Genomic DNA, 19664 nt, shown 5'->3' with positions numbered 1-19664 from the left:
CAACATTTTTTAAAAAGCTACCTCAATCTAAATGGGACGGAGTGGTCTAGCGGTAGAGAGCTGGACTGCTAACCCGTAAGTCTCGAATTCGAATCCGGGTTCAAGTCAGTAGACAGTCCCTGAGTCCACCCAACTCTGATGGGTACCTAACTCACGTTAGGGAAAGTAAAGGCGGCTGGGCATAGTGCTGACCACACTATCCCTTCATATGTCGAGGTAACAGAAACAAGTGAACTCTACTTCACTTGCCCTAAAGACCATCAGGTTTGAAAAGGGAACTTTACTTACCACAATCTGATTAAAACAAAAAACAATAAATACAAAAAAACCAGAATACAGTTTAATGGAATAAATTGTATTTGGTTTCTTTAAAATATAACATGAATACATTCAAATTTTTATGTTTTTCAATCAGACAAAAAAATAAAATATTTAACAGCTGACGTCTGATTGTTATATAGTTCCCCAGAGGGTGTCTCCTTGTTAAACTAAGGGCAACAACCATTGCACACATCACAAATTGTTGCTTCTTTAATAGCCTTTGGCTGGTAAAACACGGTACTTTGGTCAGCTGAAAAAATAAATGTACAATACTAGTCAGCATCACATACAACTGAGTTTTGGGTGTATCAAGGTACAAAACTTTAATCAGACACACACGTATGTAAGTATATATTTATCATATATATATATATATATATATATATATATATATATATATATATATATATATATATATATATATATATATTATAGTGATTTGAAACCACTATGTATACTTGTCCATAGTTTGGATCAGAAGCTTAAGTCATTAGAACGTCCCTAAGTCCATCCAGCTTTGATGGGTGTCTAACTCACATTATTGAAAGTAAAAGCAGCAAATCGTAATGTTTACCACACAATTCCTTTATTGGCTGACGCCACAGAAACAGATAAACTCTATCTCATCTGCACCATACATCGTCCAGTCACAAAAGTTAACCTAAATTACTGTTTTGATTCCACATGAGTTAAAAGATTGAAGTTTACCTGGCTCATAGTAGTCGAATGTTCTGACAAAATATCTCTGAGACTTGGCAACCTTTGTCTCACGAACCATCCTCAGGCTGTAGCACAGGGAAGACTGGCTGATCTGTAAAGCAAACAGAAACCATCAGCTGTGCTCACAATACACAACTTGAAATATGTATACTTAAGACTTAATCATTTTAACGTTCAATATACACAACTTAAAATATGTATACTTAAGACTTAATCATTTTAACGTTCAATATACACAACTTGAAATATGTATACTTAAGACTTAAGAATTTTAACCTTCAATATACACAACTTGAAATATGTACACTTAAGACTTAATCATTTTAACCTTCAATATACACAACTTGAAATATGTATACTTCAGACTTAAGAATTTTAACCTTCAATATACACAACTTGAAATATGTAAACTTACAATTTTATAATTTTAAATTTCAATAACTGAGGGAATTTTTATATTGTAACCAGTGGCGTAGCGATGGGGGGGGGGGGGAGGCAAGGTGTGCGGACCGCACCTGGTGACACCATTTAGCGGTATGACACCAAGGCAAAAAAATAGCAAAATATATAGAGAAAAATGATAATTCCACTTAATTAAGTGATTAATTCGAGTGTTAAAAAGTCTTTTAAGAGCAAATTCGACAAATCCCGACAAGGGTGGAGGGGGGAGGGGTGCAAATCGAAAGTTTGAGAGGGGCGGTGCAAATTGAAAGACACCATTAAGTGCCGCAACGGGTGACACCCGACCTTGCTACGCCACTGAATGTAACTTATCACTGGAATAAATCAAACCTTATCAAAGTAAATGGCCACATTGTAACTTATCACTGGAATTAATCGAACCTTATCAAAGTAAATGGCCACATTGTAACTTATCACTGGAATAAATCGAACCTTATCAAAGTAAATGGCCACATTGTAACTTATCACTGGAATAAATCGAGCCTTATCAAAGTAAATGGCCACATTGTAACTTATCACTGGAATTAATCGAACCTTATCAAAGTAAATGGCAACATTGTAACTTATCACTGGGAATGAATCGAGCCTTATCAAAGTAAATGGCCACATTGTAACTTATCACTGGAATTAATCAAACCTTATCAAAGTAAATGGCCACATTGTAACTTATCACTGGAATAAATCGAACCTTATCAAAGTAAATGGCCACATTGTAACTTATCACTGAGAATAAATCGAACCTTATCAAAGTAAATGGCCACATTGTAACTTATCACTGGAATAAATCAAACCTTATCAAAGTAAATGGTCACATTGCATTAAATCAAACCTTATCAAAGTAAATGGCCACATTGTAACCTATCACTGGAATAAATCGAACCTTATCAAAGTAAATGGCCACATTGCAAATCTATCACTGGGAATAAATCAAACCTTATCAAAGTAAATGGCCACATTGTAACTTATCACTGGAATAAATCGAACCTTATCAAAGTAAATGGCCACATTGTAACTTATCACTGGAATAAATCAAACCTTATCAAAGTAAATGGCCACATTGTAACTTATCACTGGAATTAATCGAACCTTATCAAAGTAAATGGCCACATTGTAACTTATCATAGGGAAAAAATCGAACCTTATCAAAGTAAATGGCCACATTGTAACTTATCACTGGAATAAATCGAACCTTATCAAAGTAAATGGCCACATTGTAACTTATCACTGGAATAAATCGAACCTTATCAAAGTAAATGGCCACATTGTAACTTATCACTGGAATAAATCAAACCTTATCAAAGTAAATGGCCACATTGTAACTTATCACTGGAATTAATCGAACCTTATCAAAGTAAATGGCCACATTGTAACTTATCACTGGGAATAAATCGAACCTTATCAAAGTAAATGGCACATTGTAACTTATCACTGGAATAAATCGAACCTTATCGAAGTAAATGGTCACATTGCATTAAATCAAACCTTATCAAAGTAAATGGCCACATTGCTTCCTTTGATCTCTGATCTCTTGAGCCCGGCAACATTGCCAAGAGTGGACAGGTCAGCTACAAAACCTGATGGAATGCTAACTTCTTGGACGACCATTCCTGTTTCTCTGTTCCACAGCCATCTAAAATTCAAGCAAAAAATGTAAACCTTATAGCCACACTGTGAAATTTTATGTTTACTTCTACATTATTAGTTAACCCCATAGGCACAATGAGAAATGTTATGTTTACTTCTACATTATCTGTTAACCCCATAGGCACAATGGGAAATTTTATGTTTACTTCTACATTATCAGTTGACCCTATAGGCACAATGAGAAATTTTATGTTTACTTCTACATTATCAGTTGACCCTATAGGCACAATGAGAAATTTTATGTTTACTTCTACATTATCAGTTGACCCTATAGGCACAATGGGAAATTTTTACTTTTACTTCTACATTATCAGTTAACCCTATAGGGAAACTGGGCAATTTTTATGTTTACTTCTACATTATCAGTTAACCCCATCACTAGCTATGTAAAAAAACAAGTAAAACAATTGTTAAAAATGATCTCACTTAGTACAAATCATCAAGTTAAATGAGTTAATATCATCATCCAAGAGTACGGTATTGACATCAAAAGATGGAGTGCTAATCTCATCCTCAACATTAAAGCTGTATTCAACCTGTAGACATTTTTGGTTTTGTTAAATTAACTCATTTTTAAACATAAATACACAACTGTTTGTAAAACATTATCTATTTAAACAAAGGGAAACTACTCCAAATAAGGATGGAAAAAAATTCATTAAATAATGTAAGATTTTATGGTTACTTTTTAGGGTTATAAATATTTACTATCTTGAACGAGAAAAACTAAAATGATATATATGTTATAGATGAATACACTCAATTATAACCAAAAAGTACATATATACACAGATATATATGTTGACCTTTTAAAGACTTTACTTGAACTTGAATGTTTTCTAAACAGCAAGAATTAATTGAAATGTTGACTAACTTAAAACAAAATTCACTAAAAAAAACTAACTTCAGCAAGAGCAAGTCCAGTACCACTGGCTAAGACATTAATTTTAGGTGGAGCCTTGGCTGTCTGTAAATATGGTAAGATAATTTTTACTAGATTACATTTATTTCAATTAAAATCATTTAATAACAAAAGTGCATAAAACATTTATTACTTAGAGGCTCTATAGAATAGACTGATAATAACATTTTATGAAGTGAAATAGGCCTACTTAAATTAAATGATTTTTGTTCAGCTAATTTCTTTTAGTTTGGTTTTTTAAGATTACTTTCATTTTGCATCGTTAAAGTATATTTTAATTTTTCTTACAAAATAATCTAAGTCGCTTTAATCAACACATAGGCCTACAACATTACCTACCTCTTTTATCTGCAGTGACAAAGCATTCGAAGCTGTGACTGAAAAGTTTGCGAATGTCTGAATGTCTGAGAAGGTGACTGTGAGAGAAGTGTCTGGTCTCAGGGTCTTGGTAGCAAACACTGAGATAGCATTAAGTGCAACTGTTGTGTCCTGAAAATTTGGTTCAAATATATTCAATTTAGTTGTTGTTTTTTTAAAATCTATGGAAAACAAATTCATTTTGAATAGTTTTTATAAAGTTGATCTAAAAACATTCATTTTTTTTTGAGTAAAACAAATTCATTTTTCAAAGCTTTTTCTTAAATTCATTAACACAAATTTAATTTTATCTGTCTTTTTTAAATATTTTATAAATTAATTTTAAATAATCATTTATATTTTTATGTTTAGTTACTTAAACAGTATTTACACGTTAAAATTTACTTTAATTTCAATTCCCTTTTTATGTTTTAAGAAATCATCTAGTTTTAACTAACCTGTGTGGAAGCAAATCCACCCAGTGAATTTCTCTGTGCAGTCAACCATTGGATTGCAGGCAGAGATTCATTAATGCGATTCAGGGTTGAGAATGTGAGGATGGCGTAGGAAGTGATCAATATGTCAATGGGTCTGGCCTGCACACGTGGTGGTCTCCAAATGTAGGGCACGGCATCAATTGGTCTCTTGCTCTCTTCTACAGTGCTGTTGGCTTTCCAAAACAGAAGGCCACCTAAAGCAATAAGAAATCCACTTGAAATGTTTACTTTATAATAATTTTATTAAAAAAACCATTTAAAAGTCAATTAAAAAAGAAAATTAAGCAATTATTTTGAACACTACTTTTTAGAAAAATTCTAAAATGAAACCTTCCTTTACTAACAAGATTTTAATAAGTAAACTATGTAGTAAAATATAAAACTTGAGTGTACAATGCATTTATTTTATTATTATTTACACATTTTCTTATCATTTAAAAATTAAATTGATTATTGGTAACTATTATCATTTATTTTATAAACTATTCTAAATAACCATTTAAAAGCTTATAAAGACATACCCTCATTTTTAGACAACGCCAAAAGTTTAGTGAAAGCAGCATTAGCTAATTTACTTTTAGCTTTGCTAAGTGTATAGCTAACAACAGCTAGAGGGAAGGGCTCAGTGATTGCATTACTCTGTACAAGAGCCTCTAGGTTGTTTTTAGCCTTCAGGGTTGCATTACCCCAGCGGTAGTAGCTGTAGCAGTTTGATTTAAGCTTGCATTCCTGGGGGAGAATATAACTCATGTGAAGCTTATTGTCAAGAGAATGATTAAAAACTTAATGATTCAACTGGATTTGTGCAAATAGGGAATTAAAATAAAATTCTCATTATAATTTGCTTTATTTTGTATAGCTAGCAAAATACAACAGTCTGGTGTTGTAACTATTATTAATATTTTAATAGTTTATATTTGATAGTTTTAGCCTGTCTGTGGGAATGCATACAAACTCCAAAAAAATATGTTTATTTATATATTGATAAAAAATATATAACTTTAACTATTTTTGAATTAATACCAATCAATTATACAAATTATTTATCAATAAAATAAAATATAGAGAAACTTGTCAACATGTGTAAATAGACAACCTGCTCGTTAAAGAGGTCAGCAGTCTGAAGAAGGCTCAACAAGGCGAAGGAAGTCAGAGCAGGTCCAGTACCTGTGCCCTGAGGATTAGAGAAAAAATGGCTGATGGTTATTTGTAGGCAGATTATGGATATTTTAAATAAATCATTAAAGAAATCCAATAACTATACTAATGGTGAAATTATTTAATTGCAGTAGCTGTTGCTTAATTTATGGTGAAATAAGATAAATATTTGCTATAGATTAACTACTATATTAACCAAGTTTATTGCTTGATATTAAAATAAGTAACATATTTAATGGGTTTTTTAAACTTATAGAAAAACATTGTATGTATTTTTTTTAAATATGTAACAAAAACTCAGGCCTACCTAACAGCAAAAAAAACTGTAAGATGATATAAACTGACATTATTTATGGTTGATGCTAATACAGAGTTTTTTAGAAAATATTTTCTTGAGTTTTATTAGAATGTCATTTTAGAAAAAATGAGTGATACAATAAAATAGGCCATAAACAACAGTCCATGCTGACAAGCTCACCTGTGTAGTTTTGTCTATCACCTTTCCAAACTCAGCAAAAGATCCATCTTCCTTTTGTTTATCAATGATCCACTCGCTACATCTGATCACCATCTGGGGGTCAATGTAGATGTACTCACGAGCTTCATGTAAAGCTTTGCAGGCTTGCGCTGTCAGCCTGTTGGTAAGTACACAAACTGGCATTTATTCTTTGTGCTTTTAGAACATAATAACTTATGCAACAGGAACTCTACTAATTAATAATATAGCACACATGTTTTAATAATAAATACATAAAAATAGCATAATTATTTTACTTTAAAAATAAATAAATTTTTTATAAAAAAAATGTTAAAACATCAACACTTTATTTTTTTAATTATTGACTGTTTTTATTTTTGAATAAAACAGCTTTAAAAACTAGTTTATAGATAAAAGTATGAATATTTTTTTTTCCTTTGCAATAAATTAAGACTGAGAACAAATATGCATATTTTCCATGCCTTTTATCAATAGACAAATATTAAATGAGCATAATCTATGCTTTTACCATGTGCTTCCACTTTCATCATAATTGCCAAAAGCACTGAAGCTTCCATCAAACCTTTGGTAGGTCAGCTGTCTCTGGTAGCCTGATAATATAATCATCACAAACATTACATTACATTACATATACATTACATTACTTAAATGGTGTACAGATAAATAAATTCAAAAGTAACTAGCTTTTATATTAAACAAATTAGTATAAGCCTACAGTTTTCAATTCTTAGAAACAGATAGTCTCAAAAATAAAATTTAAGTTAAAAATAATTATTATTTTCAAAAGCATTTAACTACTTTACAAATTGTCTGCAGCCTTGTAATTACAAGAAATGTATGTATTGTTCTGTTTTTAATTGATTGTGCCAATTAATAATTTAATACTATATGTTATCTGAAATTTTGAACTACATTATAGTTTTAAGCAATAGTTCTACACATTATAGATTGATTTTTCACACTGCATTTCTCTCTTTGTTTAAGCTATGGTTATTTAAAAGGTTGAACTAAAAATAATTGCAATGTTTCAAAGAACAAAACTTTTGTAATTTGAAACTTTAAAGTTATCTCTATTTAAAATTTTTCTTCTGCCAAATGGCAGGATAGGGAGATTTTGCTTGAGTAAAATAAATATCCAAAATAAACTACAAACCATCTTCCAAAAGACCAACAATCTTTTTAGACAGAGCTTGCGTCAGCTGGCCAGAGGCTTTGAGATATCCCAAGATGTAAATGTTGGGGACAAATTTGGCAATGCTCTGTTCACCACATCCCATTGGTAGAGTCAGCAATGACTCCAAATTGCTTAAACTTGATCCCAGTAAATCACCTGAATAAAAACATCAACAATAGCATCTACTACTGACAGAGACATTTTATTATGTTAGTTTAAAAAATGAAATAGAAGATTAATATCCTTATTGAATAATACTTTGGATAATAAATTTTAGGTCTGAAAATATCTTCGTTACCTGTAACCTTGAACCTGGCCTTCTCTGACCCCTTAACTGTTGATGATGGGAGAGTAAAGGTCACTGTCTTTTCAAAGTCTGAGGATGGCTCTAGGCTGATCATCATTGGATTGTTATAATTTACTGGGGCACCTTCATACTGTATAAAAGGGAGATAAAAAATGTGATATTTTTTTGGTCTTTCTAATTCATCGTAAATTATAATTGCATGGAAAATATATATTTCACATAATGGGAATGGTAAATATGTATTTTCATTAATCAAAATAGAAAAAAAAATGTAATGGTAATTATAAAAGTCACAGTGGCATTTTTACAATGTTTGTAGGTAACAGAGATACATTTTAGATACATTAGACAAGGAAAATAATAAAATTGATGAGATTCTACAAAATAATTCAAACATGATTCAGTATGTCTGGGTGGGGTGAGTGACTCACCTTAACAACAATCGGTTGTCTGACGGCATCAGCAGCTACGGTAGACTGGGCAGAAACCTCCAAGTCAATCAACCCAGCAGTCGTGGCTAAAATTGGGAAGTAAGCAACAGCCTGTTTCTGGGATTTCACCTGTAAAATTACCAAAACTGTCTCTTTATGCCCGTCACAAAAACAATTTCAAGTTTTCAAAATGGTATATCAATCTGAAAACTCATTGTATATTACTTACATAACTAGACTTGATATTAAAATCTAGACCACTCACCTGAATTGTCTTCTGTTGGTCTCCATTGACCAAGATCTCAGTTCCATTGGAGCTGTAAGTTACACTTCTAAAATTACTTTTTCCTTTCAATGTTACTGTGACCTGGCAACATAAGAAAGTTGTAACTGATGTTGTAACTCAAGCTTAAACTACAGTCAGTTTGCACTTCAAATTTTTTAAAGTATATGTACACCTCTACTTTGATCTAAATGTCACATTTTTTCCAGGTAATATAATATATATTTTTTAAATTTTAGTAATTATTGTTGCTTTTTGCAAAAATAATATTTTTATAAAGAATCAATTAAATTATTATTTTTTTATTTTTTATTAAATGGACACATTTTTTTTGTTTTTAAGTTTCCTTTCTACAGTGCTGTTGGCTTTCCAATACAGCAGGCCACCTAAAGCAATAAGATATCACCTTGAAATTTAAATGTTTACTTTAAAATAGTTTAAACTTAAAAAGTCTATTAAAAAAGAAAATGAAACAACTATTTAGAAATATTCTAAATTAAATCTTGCTCTATTAACAAGACTATAAAATGGACACATTTTTTGTTTTTAAGTTTCTTTGGTTTCTAACAAATGTAACCACATCATCATTGATTAAATACACATCTAAAAAAAGCAACCAATCAAAAGAACTCACAGAGAGGTCTTCAGGTAAATAGTTGAAAACTGTTGCCTGGGCAACAAACTGTTCCTTGCGGGTCACAGAGCGTGGGAATGTCAAACTCACAAAGAAAGGTCTAAACACAGTTAGCTGAATGAAAATAAAACAATATTATATTATAACTTACATGAGTTATTGTATTACATGTAAATCTTAGAAAAGATACACTGGACAAAAGCTACATTTTTAGCTGATTTACTACAAAACTATTTATTTAATAATTATAACTCAAAATACAATAAATTAAATTAAATCATACTTAACAGGTCTTTCCCCATTTTCTGGTAAAATATTTAATATTTTGGAACCTTTTAGTTTTTAAAATGCTAACAATTTTAAGAGTGCATTTTTCTATACAGCTTTTCTATTTTAAAGTTCTCATCATACAACATTTAATTAACAGTGACATAGCTAGCAGAGAGCCTATAAAAAGAACTTGTGTTGACAAAGTTATTAAGGTTGTAACTACCCTTGCTGTAGTTAAAAAAGAATGAAGGTGGTAACTAACATGGCTGTTATTAAAAATGAATGAAAGTGGTAACTACCATTGCTGTTGTTAAAAATAATGATAGTGGTAACTACTGTTGCTGTTGTTAAAAATGATGATAGTGGTAACTACTGTTGCTGTTATTGAAGAAGAATGAAAGTGGTAACTACCTTTGCTGTAGTTAAAAAAGAATAAAGGTGGTAACTAACATGGCTGTTGTTTAAAAAGAATGAAAGTGGTAACTACCATTGCTGTTGTTAAAAATGAATGAAAAGTGGTAACTACCATTGCTGTTGTTGGGGCCACACCAAGCCCTGAGACGAGGTTTGTAGCAAAAGCACTTGCAACCCATGATGTAATCGTGTCAGGTACTTTGGCCTTAAATACAGCTTTACCTTCCTTGCTGTTGTTTGGAAAACACATCCAATTAATACATTAGGTTACATTATTTTAATTGGTCATGACACAAATATTCTAATTTACTGCTTGGACTTAAGTCAATATTTAGTGTACACTAGTTATTTAATTAGAGGGCATTCAAAGTTTTTTTAAAATATATTAATTTTTGTAAATGGAGTACAAATATATACTAATTTTTGGATCTATAATCAAAACAGTAAAAATGAAAACAAATTCATTCATTACAGCACACTGTAAAGTAATTAAATATATAAATGTTTAGTTTTTTAGTATAATTATGTGGTAAAAAGTTAGTAAGCAATAATTCTTCTACTGTGAATAATTTATTTTTGTTATTTAATTAATATTAATATATTAAAGGTGTAATTATACAGTAATACATAATGTGAAACTGTTAAAAAAAAAAGATAAAGCAGCAAAAAAAAGTAAAGTAACCTGTAGCAAACAAAACAGCCAAGGTTAGTAAGATGGACTGTATAAAACTAATGGTATGGATGATAAATAAGATAATTCTGGTGATACAAATGTTATTCCAATGATGATTAGGAAGTATATATTTACATCAGGATTTAGAAACAAGCATTATATAATCCATCCCCAAAACATGCAAAAAGATTAAATGATTTTAATTTTGTTCTGATTGTCAGTCTGTTCTATGTTAAATACTAGACCTATATATTTATTCTAGGAAAAAGTGTTAACAGTTAGTTGGTTTCATCATAAAATCCCTAAGCAGCCTAATAAAAACTATAAATCACCATTAGACAAGAGCAATTTTACAGCTTGTTTGGAATTTTAATATAAAAGTATACCCTGATGCTTTGGTTGACCAAAGGAAAGTTTCTGGGAAAATAACTCGAATTCTTTCTACTGCGACAAGATTTTCAACAGGAGATTGGTATGAAGAAGGTCCTGCATATGATGCTGGAAGGTCGTAAGAACTTCTATATGCGCTAAAGTCATAGCTTTTGCCCATGCCCCCCATAGGCATATAATACGATGATTGGGGCTGAGCTTCTAAAACAAAACAAATCATATTCCTCAATTTTATTCTTGCTGCTTTACAATGAGCCATTTCTATACATTATGTCAAGTTTGATTCACCAATTCTTCAACCCAATCCTTACCTTGAATCACATCTTAAACAAAATGCTAGCATTTAAAGGGTTAAGCAGCCTAAGGGGGGAATAATAAAAACTATAAATCACCATTAGACAAGAGCAATTTTACAGCTTGTTTGGAATTTTAATATAAAAGTATACCCTGATGCTTTTGTTGACCAAAGGAAAGTTTCTGGGAAAATTACTCGAATTCTTTCTACTGCGACAAGTTTTTTAACAGGAGTTGGGTATGAAGCAAGGGGTACATATGCTGGTTGGTCATAAGAACGTCTATAATATGCACTAGGCATAGTATACGTTGATTGGGGCTGAGATGCTAAAACAAAACAAAATCATATTCCTCAATTTTATTCTTGCTGCTTTACAACCCAATCCTTACCTTAAATCACATCTTAAACAAAATGCTATGCATTTAAAGGGTTAAGGAACTTCATTATATACAGTGATACTAGCTATTCAAATTTGTGATTCAAATTTGTGGTTATTGGCTAATTGATAAGTAAAAAAAAATGTATGTAAGATAGTTTCCTAGTTTTATGAATCCTTATGGGTTTGACATTGCCAGATGATGGTAATGGGATAGCTGTCATCTTTTAAGGAAAAAAAAAACTTGTGCATAATATTAACAGTAAGGATTGAGATTCTTAAGAAATGTTATGCCACATCAAATGGAAGCCTGATCTGATGACTTTCACAATTTTTTTGTTGTTAATTTTGCTTAAAGGCCTTGCTAGTTTTATTGGAGCTGTTTTAAAAAAATCTGACAGCTAAGATGTTCAACTACCGCTATAACTATAGAGTAATCCAAGATAAAGTTGCCATACCAGAATGTAGCCTAAATGGTATGTATTTGGACATGTTTCCACCACACATCACCTACTAAGTAGACTATATGGTTATACAACCAGGTTTTTTTTTAAGAAGATTTCTAAAAAAAAAACATTTCTTACCACAGTGTTCTAAAGGCAAACCTATGCAGCTTCCAGAATGCGTAACTAAGAAATTTAAGCCATATAAGTTTTGCCTAGAATACAGGGTACATCTAAAAAGATATATCAATACAGACACCAGTAATGAATATCAACTAGGATACAAATCGTCACACTGTGACCACTATGCCCTAAACACTGGTGCATCAGATATTCATTGGCAGAGAAAAATTTACCACGATTCAGCCGAGGCCCAAAACCAAATTTCAGGAAAAATGGCCCGAATTCTTTCAATAGTCATAAGGTTGGCACCTCCTGCAAGACTCCGATCTTCCACAAAAGTTTGAAAACCCCGGGCCATAAACCCAGCTTGTGACGAGTCTGCACTTAACATAAACGGTGCAAAACCTCCAGAACCACTGAACATTTCGTTAGATGATGAACCTAGCTGTTTCGTTGCTAAATCAATACATGAGAATTTAAAATATAAAATGGGACCTAGCTTAACCTGAATCATATTTTTTAAAAGGAATTCATTAAAGATTTATTCGCCACATTGGCTGCTACACTGAACATTACTGTTACTAGTGTTACTGTTGTTTCATGGATTAATTATTAACAGTCAATTTTAAGCTTCTTCTACCAATATGTTAAATTGATACTTTTTGAAAAAAGCCATTAGAAGTGTTTTACATGTTAATGAAATTATGTATTTTAATTAATAGGGTTAAGCAATCAAGCTATGGTGGACAAAAAAAAATGAATTGAAACATTCTAAAATGTATAGGCCAAATTAAAACTACATCTAATATTCAATGGGCATTGGCATGAATTCTTGACTCACTTGATTGCAAATACATTTATATTGAGATATAAACACTTTGAAGTGAAAAACAAAGGTTCTGAGCACACAAAAAATAGTAACTTTAAAGAAAACTAAATTGTAATGAAAAATAATCTAGGGAGATAAATGGGATTAAAAATAGAAGTATTCAATGAGAAATGAACATTGATTCTAAGTACCAATTTTTCCAGATGAAAAAAGAAACTATTGTTTTTACAGAATATGTTAGAATGCTATGCGTAGGCTATATTTTAAAAAAAATAAAACATTTTTACATAACTTTAAAAAAAGCTACTGAAATGTTGGCTACCCAAGATATTTGTTTTGCCACAGCCAAGACTCTGGAAATATTTCTCTTGTTCTTTCAACCTTTGAAAGTCCACCCAACATGGGTGAGTAGCTCAAATCCATAGGTCTATATAATTTCATAGGTACTATCTGTAAGTCATCAAAATAAGCTTCACTGGGAGTGCTAGGGGAACCGAGGAGATAACTCTCAGAGTTGTCCAAGTATCTAAAATCTAAATTATGATTCAATATTGTTTTTATTAATTGAATGATTACTAAAATGAAAGATGATTAATAAAAATATAGTCAAACAGAATTTGAATTTTTAAGTCAATTTAAACTGATAGTCCTTCAAATTTTGATTGATGATCAAAAAAGTAAACTAGTAATTAAAGTATGTTGGCTATTATCTTAGTGACATAAAGCATACATTTTATATAATATTTATTGTTGATTAAAAAAAAGTGTAGTCTATATCTGATTTAAAACTTATATCATTAAGTAGTTTCATTTTCTAAAAAATTTACAAATATGTGTTTCTTTTAGCTTATGTTATGAAAGAGTTTAAGCTTTTATAAATATTAACAAAATAACTAGTCTAACCTTTAGCTTACAGTCTTTTAGATTGTGTCAGTCATTAAAAAAAAAGCATTGTTTCCATACAAGTAGGCCTTTGAGTTCAAAATGTTGACATTAAAATTTTTATTTTATTTTAGGGTCATGAATGATTTGTGAATCATGCATAGAAAAATGTATTTTAAATTGGTGAGATGCACAAGTATCAGGTATCAGTTATATTTTAAATAATGTTTTAGAATTAAAACCTTTTAACTAATTTAAGTTTTCAATAATTAAATAATTTCTCTTAACTTGAGGCTCTGCTTTATCGACAGAGCTTTAAGTTAAGAGTAATTGTATTGTTAATAGGTTTTCTTTAAATAGTCATAATTAAAAATATAGATAAATTTTACTTCTCACAAACAAGCATATGCATATTATTAATTTGAAAAATGTGTCCATACTATCCAAACTGTTTTCCATTATTAGCAGAGTTAAATTTCTTTTATTATAAATGTTTTTAGTTATTAATGTAAGATTAAACTTAAACTTTATATCAAAAAGGGGGATCCTAATAACAAAGTAACGGTTTTGCACAGTCTAATGAATGTGCTTAAAAAGTAAAGAAATATAAAAAAACTCCCCCAGCTATCATGCAAGCGTGTTACTATTTATGTGCTTCTGTTTTAAGTACCCTGCTTCTGAGTTCTCCCAAAGCCAAGCTTCAGGAAATAAACTGCGAACTCTCTCAACAGCCAAAAGTTCAGTGCTGGGAGCAGCCATTTCAGACATTTCTACCATGTCAGATTCATCAAAACGAGCAGATTTTGCTACCTGAGCAAAGTTTGAAAATGTTTTCTCCGATATTCCAGATCTTAAAAAGCCTGTGATAATTGTTAGGAGTTTATTAACGAATTATTGCCATGGGATATTGTCCTCCATTATTTTTAATAATTATTAAATTCAAACTGGTTTCTGTGTTAACAACCTTAAATGGTTCTTGATAGTATTAACTTTAAGACGTAATAACCATTCAAATCAAAATAAAATGTATGTTTAGTATGTGTCATCTTACTTGTGCAGAGGTTGAGTTGTCAATGAATTTTATCAAATATGAAAGAAAAAGTTTGTCTTGTCGCTTATGTTTTTAAAATCTTCAATTATTTTACAATGTTTAAAAGTATTATACTTATAACTAAGTTCTATGCAAATAAATCCAAACATTTTGAAAACTTTCTTATACTAAAATTGTTTCAGTCCTGTATTGAAAATACTTTGTTAACATTTTCTATTTAAGTATAATGCAACATTATCAACATTTAAAACATGCAAGAATACACACTGGTAAATTTTACTCCACAATATGCACAAATGCCTAGTTAGCTTATAAAGATTCTATGCATATATTTTTAGTAAATTTGTTTTAAATTTTAAAGTTGTTTTAGTATACTATATTTAACAAATTTATAAATTAAATCTGAATTAACTCGCTAATGGGCATCTTTTATTTTAATTTTATTTATAATATTAGCATCTTTCAATTTTTTTTTTCAGGAAAATGAAAGTTTCGATAAATAAGCCTATACATTTTAATCAGTTATCTTAATTTACACATGCCAAATGCCGATAAAATGCTATTTTCTTTGACCAAATTAGTCTGTTTTTTTTTCCATATAAATACCCAGTCTTTGATTTGGTCCAGAGCCAGGTCTCTGGGAAAACTCCCCGAACTCTCTCAGGTTCAACTAGTGCTTTTGAGGCACCACCTTGTCGACTAATATAATCCATTGAGACACTGGCTTCTACACCATCATCACCACTGAAGGGAATAGGACCCCCCAGCCCCGGGGGTCCTGGTAAGCCAGTTGGGCCTCGTGGAAAATATTTGAATCTGTCTGTTTCATCAAATACATCATGTAGTATCAGCGGCGGTCTTTAAAACATGTTACTCTAATGATAACTGCTTATCAAATGGTCTTAACATGTCATTGACAACTATTTTTTCCCAATATTTATTAGTTATTTATTAAAAAACTTAAACTTCTTTTCATACATCACTATGACTATAATCAAACTGCATATTTGACTTTATAATAAAGAACCATTATAATAATTGTAGCTGGCCATGATTTTACAAAAAGAAATTTTTAACAAGTCAAAAAAGCGTCTTCCCATATTTTGGTGAAGTAGCCCACTATAGTAAAACCCTAATTGTGATCATTTTGACCAATATGAATGTAAACTGTACTAAACAAAGTTAGAAATTTTCACTGGTATCGAGCTAAATATTCTTTTCTCCTAACTGCAAAACCCATTGATGTTTTGTTCTGACATTAGCAGATAAAATTACATCATTAAAGTTTTAGATTCATGCCTGACAGGAGTATAGTACAGAATAAAACTAAAAGCTAATTTGCATCAGACCACATATTTTGCTTCGCTAGATTTGGTTTCACTTCAGAGGATTTTTTAAAGACATTTTGCTTCACGGGTGGGGGAAATTAAAAGAATACATTTAATTTTTTTTGCTTAAGGGGTGAAAGTCTCCCCCCTCCCCCACCCTCCAGAGAGATGGCTTAAAGAAACACTGTTATGTTTTCATTAATTATTTATCATTATACAAGTTTTAATATGAATTAAACATTTCAGAAAAGGTTAAAAAAATAAATGTCCCAAAATAAAAATGAAAAAAAATGGTTGTTTTAAATGTGACTTACCATAACGAGGGGGTTCAAAAATATCAACATCAGTTAATATTGTTAGGCCAATATTCTAGAAGAAAAAAAATATTAATTTTTGGTATTTCAAAAACAAAGAAAATTTAAAATAAGATACTTTTCTGGTGTAAAGTTTTGTAAGGTTTATTAAAACTAGATCTATTTTAAGAATAAATTATATTTTTAAAAAATACTGTATTAAAATCTTTTCTATAGGACTACACCATCATTTAAAGAAATGTGTAGTGAAAAAAAATTCTTTCATATAAATTTTGGCATATGGACATTAACTGCACAATTGGAAAAAAAATCAATGAAAACAAAGAAAATACTCACTGAAAAAATTTCATTAACATTTTTTGCACTGTTAGAAAGTGCATAGTCAGAGTTGGATGGTTTTGATCCCTTATCAAACTTGCTTACAGCATCAGTTACCTATTACAATAATTATTTTGTATTAAACAATAAGTATTAAGAAACAATAAATGCTATTTTTAAATGTTAAATTTGTATATGTAATCTATGTGTCTATATAAATATAGATAGGAGAATAACCTGGTTATTTTATATATATAACTACAATGTAATGTAATAAGTAATTACAAATATAAGTATACAAACAGCAAATCAAATATTATTCTTTTAGAGTCTTGTAATTTTCGTATTAAAACTTAAAGTTTCTAGTTATGCATCATTTATCACTAATCACTATGTTATAAGATCAAGCAGAATTTACCTTCTTGGGTGTGATATCATTTCCTGTCTTCATCAGCAAGACACTCTGGTCAACAGCCAGAATATTTACATTGGAATTAGGATCTGCTGTGACTTCAAACACAACATCTTCGTTTGGTTGACTTTGGTTTTTATTAAATGAAACTGACACCTGGTAATTATTATCACATGGTTACACATCTGTTGTAATCTCAAAATATAATTTGGTTGACTATTAGGTAGCTTTTCTTAACAGAAGTGTAATAAAACACATTTTTTTCTTAGTTATTTTATTTTATACAAAGCATGTAAATACGAGCTTCAAATACTAAAAATAAAACAGAATCAAATGAAACTTATTGTAACCTATTTCCTTTAATGCTTGCTAATTTTATCAACAAAAAATTTAAACAATATTAACTATAATGGATTGACGACAGAAGCCTGTGGTTGTATATAACACATTTAATGGGTCTAACTACCACGATGGTAACACACAGAGAGGACGGAAGGAAGTACACAAGGGACATCACTCAAGATAACAATATTATAAATATAACTAATACAGAAGAGTGAGTTCCCTTGACCTCACAATTATTTCAATCTATTACATCCCTTTACCCTTAGAACACAATAACACATCTCTCAATAGAACAATTGATAGTATCCTAAAATCACCAATTATATTGTAACATGAACACTATGGTAGATTACATCCTTACAAACAATGCACAATATGCTACAACATAATCAAAATACAAAACAATAATGTCAAAGTCCTTTTGACCTTTAGAATCATAGGTCTAACTTATTTGGGACCTTGATTGTCCTGCTTGACCTTCTCAGTGGCTTTTGATTTGGTGACTCAATATTCTGACCATCTGGATTCTCTATCTCAGGAGGTCTAGGATTTAAATCATTAACTCCAGAATTTACATTTTCTGACTCCAGACAACTTGGTTCACTCATATCAACAGAACTTGGTTGTGAAACAAACTGAGTTGGTGTGAACTGTTCAGATTTGGTGGGATTGATAGATTCACACTTATTATCTGCACAAGTTATTTTTAACTGGTCTGCATGTCTACGGACAATAAGTCCATCATTTGTTTTTACCTTATAAGACACAGGTCCTGTACATTGAACAATTTGACCTGGTATCCATTTTTCCTTTCTCCCATAGTTTCTTAGATACACATTCTCATTAACACCAAATTCTCTTTCAATGGGTGTTTGTCATAATTTAATGGAACTATTTTTGAATTGGCATCTGAAAGTATTATGCTATTATTCAGATCCTTAATTGACATAGATTTCTTTGCTTGATCAATTTTCTCAGGTAATCTGATAGTGCTTTCCTGGTAACCAAAAATACTGTTTATGAGTAATATTCTGGACCATATCACTTTGCAACTGTGATCCAGTATTTGAAAAGGGTGTATTAAATGGCAAAAATCTTTTTCTTCTTTTGATGTTACCCTTTTAGTTTCTGTAAGTGCTAATGATGTTAGCAAAGTTGTTTGATGATCACATTCCTTCTTACTAATGTATTTAAAATTGCCATATCACCATAATCATTTATGAAGTTACAAATACTTTGTTTAGGCAACTCTGACTAATAATGGACTGCATCTTCTCCATCTTTTATATTATCTTCACAAAGGGTTTTATTTCTTATTTTATATGGCCTTAAGTCATCATTCACAGACTCTTCAGGCCAACCATTCATACAGTGCTCATATACTTTTATTAAGCACTCATCTTTTTGTGTTTCTCTTTTAATATCATTCACATTTATATTGGAGTTATCCATGATAGTGAAGAGAACAAATACATCTTCTGGTACATAGCTCAGGCTTTGGTTTTTTAAAGGTAATCTGCTAAGACTATCTGCACTACTATCAGATCCAGGTTGGTATCTCAATTCATAATTGTATGCAGTTAGTGTGATAGCCCATCTTTGAATTCTTGGTAAGGCATGCTCAGGTAGGGTTTTGTTTTCTCCAAATAAACCTAGCAATGGTTTATGATCTGTAAAGATGGTGAACTTCCTACCAAACAGAAACTTATGAAATTTCTTAACACCAAAAATGATGCCTAAGCCTTCCCTATCTAACTGAGAATAATTTTTCTCAGCCTGGTTCAAAGATCTA

General features: G+C 30.7%; 1 protein-coding gene across 8 annotated transcripts in view; it reads right to left on the bottom strand.

Moving 5' to 3' along the window:
* Positions 1–336: 336 nt before the first annotated feature.
* The window catches only part of LOC131938534 (CD109 antigen), a 36019-nt gene continuing 16691 nt past the window's right edge, over positions 337–19664 (bottom strand). The window contains exons 17-38 of one of the 8 annotated variants that reach the window (XM_059296597.1): positions 17534–17683; positions 17134–17232; positions 16798–16852; positions 12412–12456; positions 11603–11777; positions 10206–10323; positions 9410–9523; positions 8758–8859; positions 8493–8621; positions 8053–8191; positions 7734–7910; positions 7089–7170; positions 6560–6716; positions 6020–6097; positions 5445–5652; positions 4885–5117; positions 4409–4558; positions 4052–4114; positions 3574–3683; positions 2986–3133; positions 1030–1132; positions 337–571 (exon numbers count right to left, since the gene is read on the bottom strand). In XM_059296597.1, the coding sequence (XP_059152580.1) occupies positions 489–571; positions 1030–1132; positions 2986–3133; positions 3574–3683; positions 4052–4114; positions 4409–4558; positions 4885–5117; positions 5445–5652; positions 6020–6097; positions 6560–6716; positions 7089–7170; positions 7734–7910; positions 8053–8191; positions 8493–8621; positions 8758–8859; positions 9410–9523; positions 10206–10323; positions 11603–11777; positions 12412–12456; positions 16798–16852; positions 17134–17232; positions 17534–17683 (2718 nt within the window). In that variant the 3' untranslated portion in view covers positions 337–488. Of the gene's footprint in view, positions 572–1029; positions 1133–2985; positions 3134–3573; positions 3684–4051; positions 4115–4408; positions 4559–4884; positions 5118–5444; positions 5653–6019; positions 6098–6559; positions 6717–7088; positions 7171–7733; positions 7911–8052; positions 8192–8492; positions 8622–8757; positions 8860–9409; positions 9524–10205; positions 10324–11152; positions 11358–11602; positions 11778–12411; positions 12457–12626; positions 12850–13544; positions 13756–14774; positions 14965–15761; positions 15976–16797; positions 16853–17133; positions 17233–17533; positions 17684–19664 lie in introns of all 8 variants that reach the window. The other 7 variants (XM_059296595.1, XM_059296598.1, XM_059296601.1 and 4 more) reach the window with 7 other exon arrangements.

Source organism: Physella acuta, unplaced genomic scaffold, assembly GCF_028476545.2.
Source record: "Physella acuta isolate Inbredline_101_S28 unplaced genomic scaffold, ASM2847654v3 ptg000247l, whole genome shotgun sequence".
NCBI lineage: Eukaryota > Metazoa > Mollusca > Gastropoda > Physidae > Physella > Physella acuta.
Note: the sequence above shows the minus strand (reverse complement) of the source record. Positions and strands in the feature narration are given on the sequence as shown.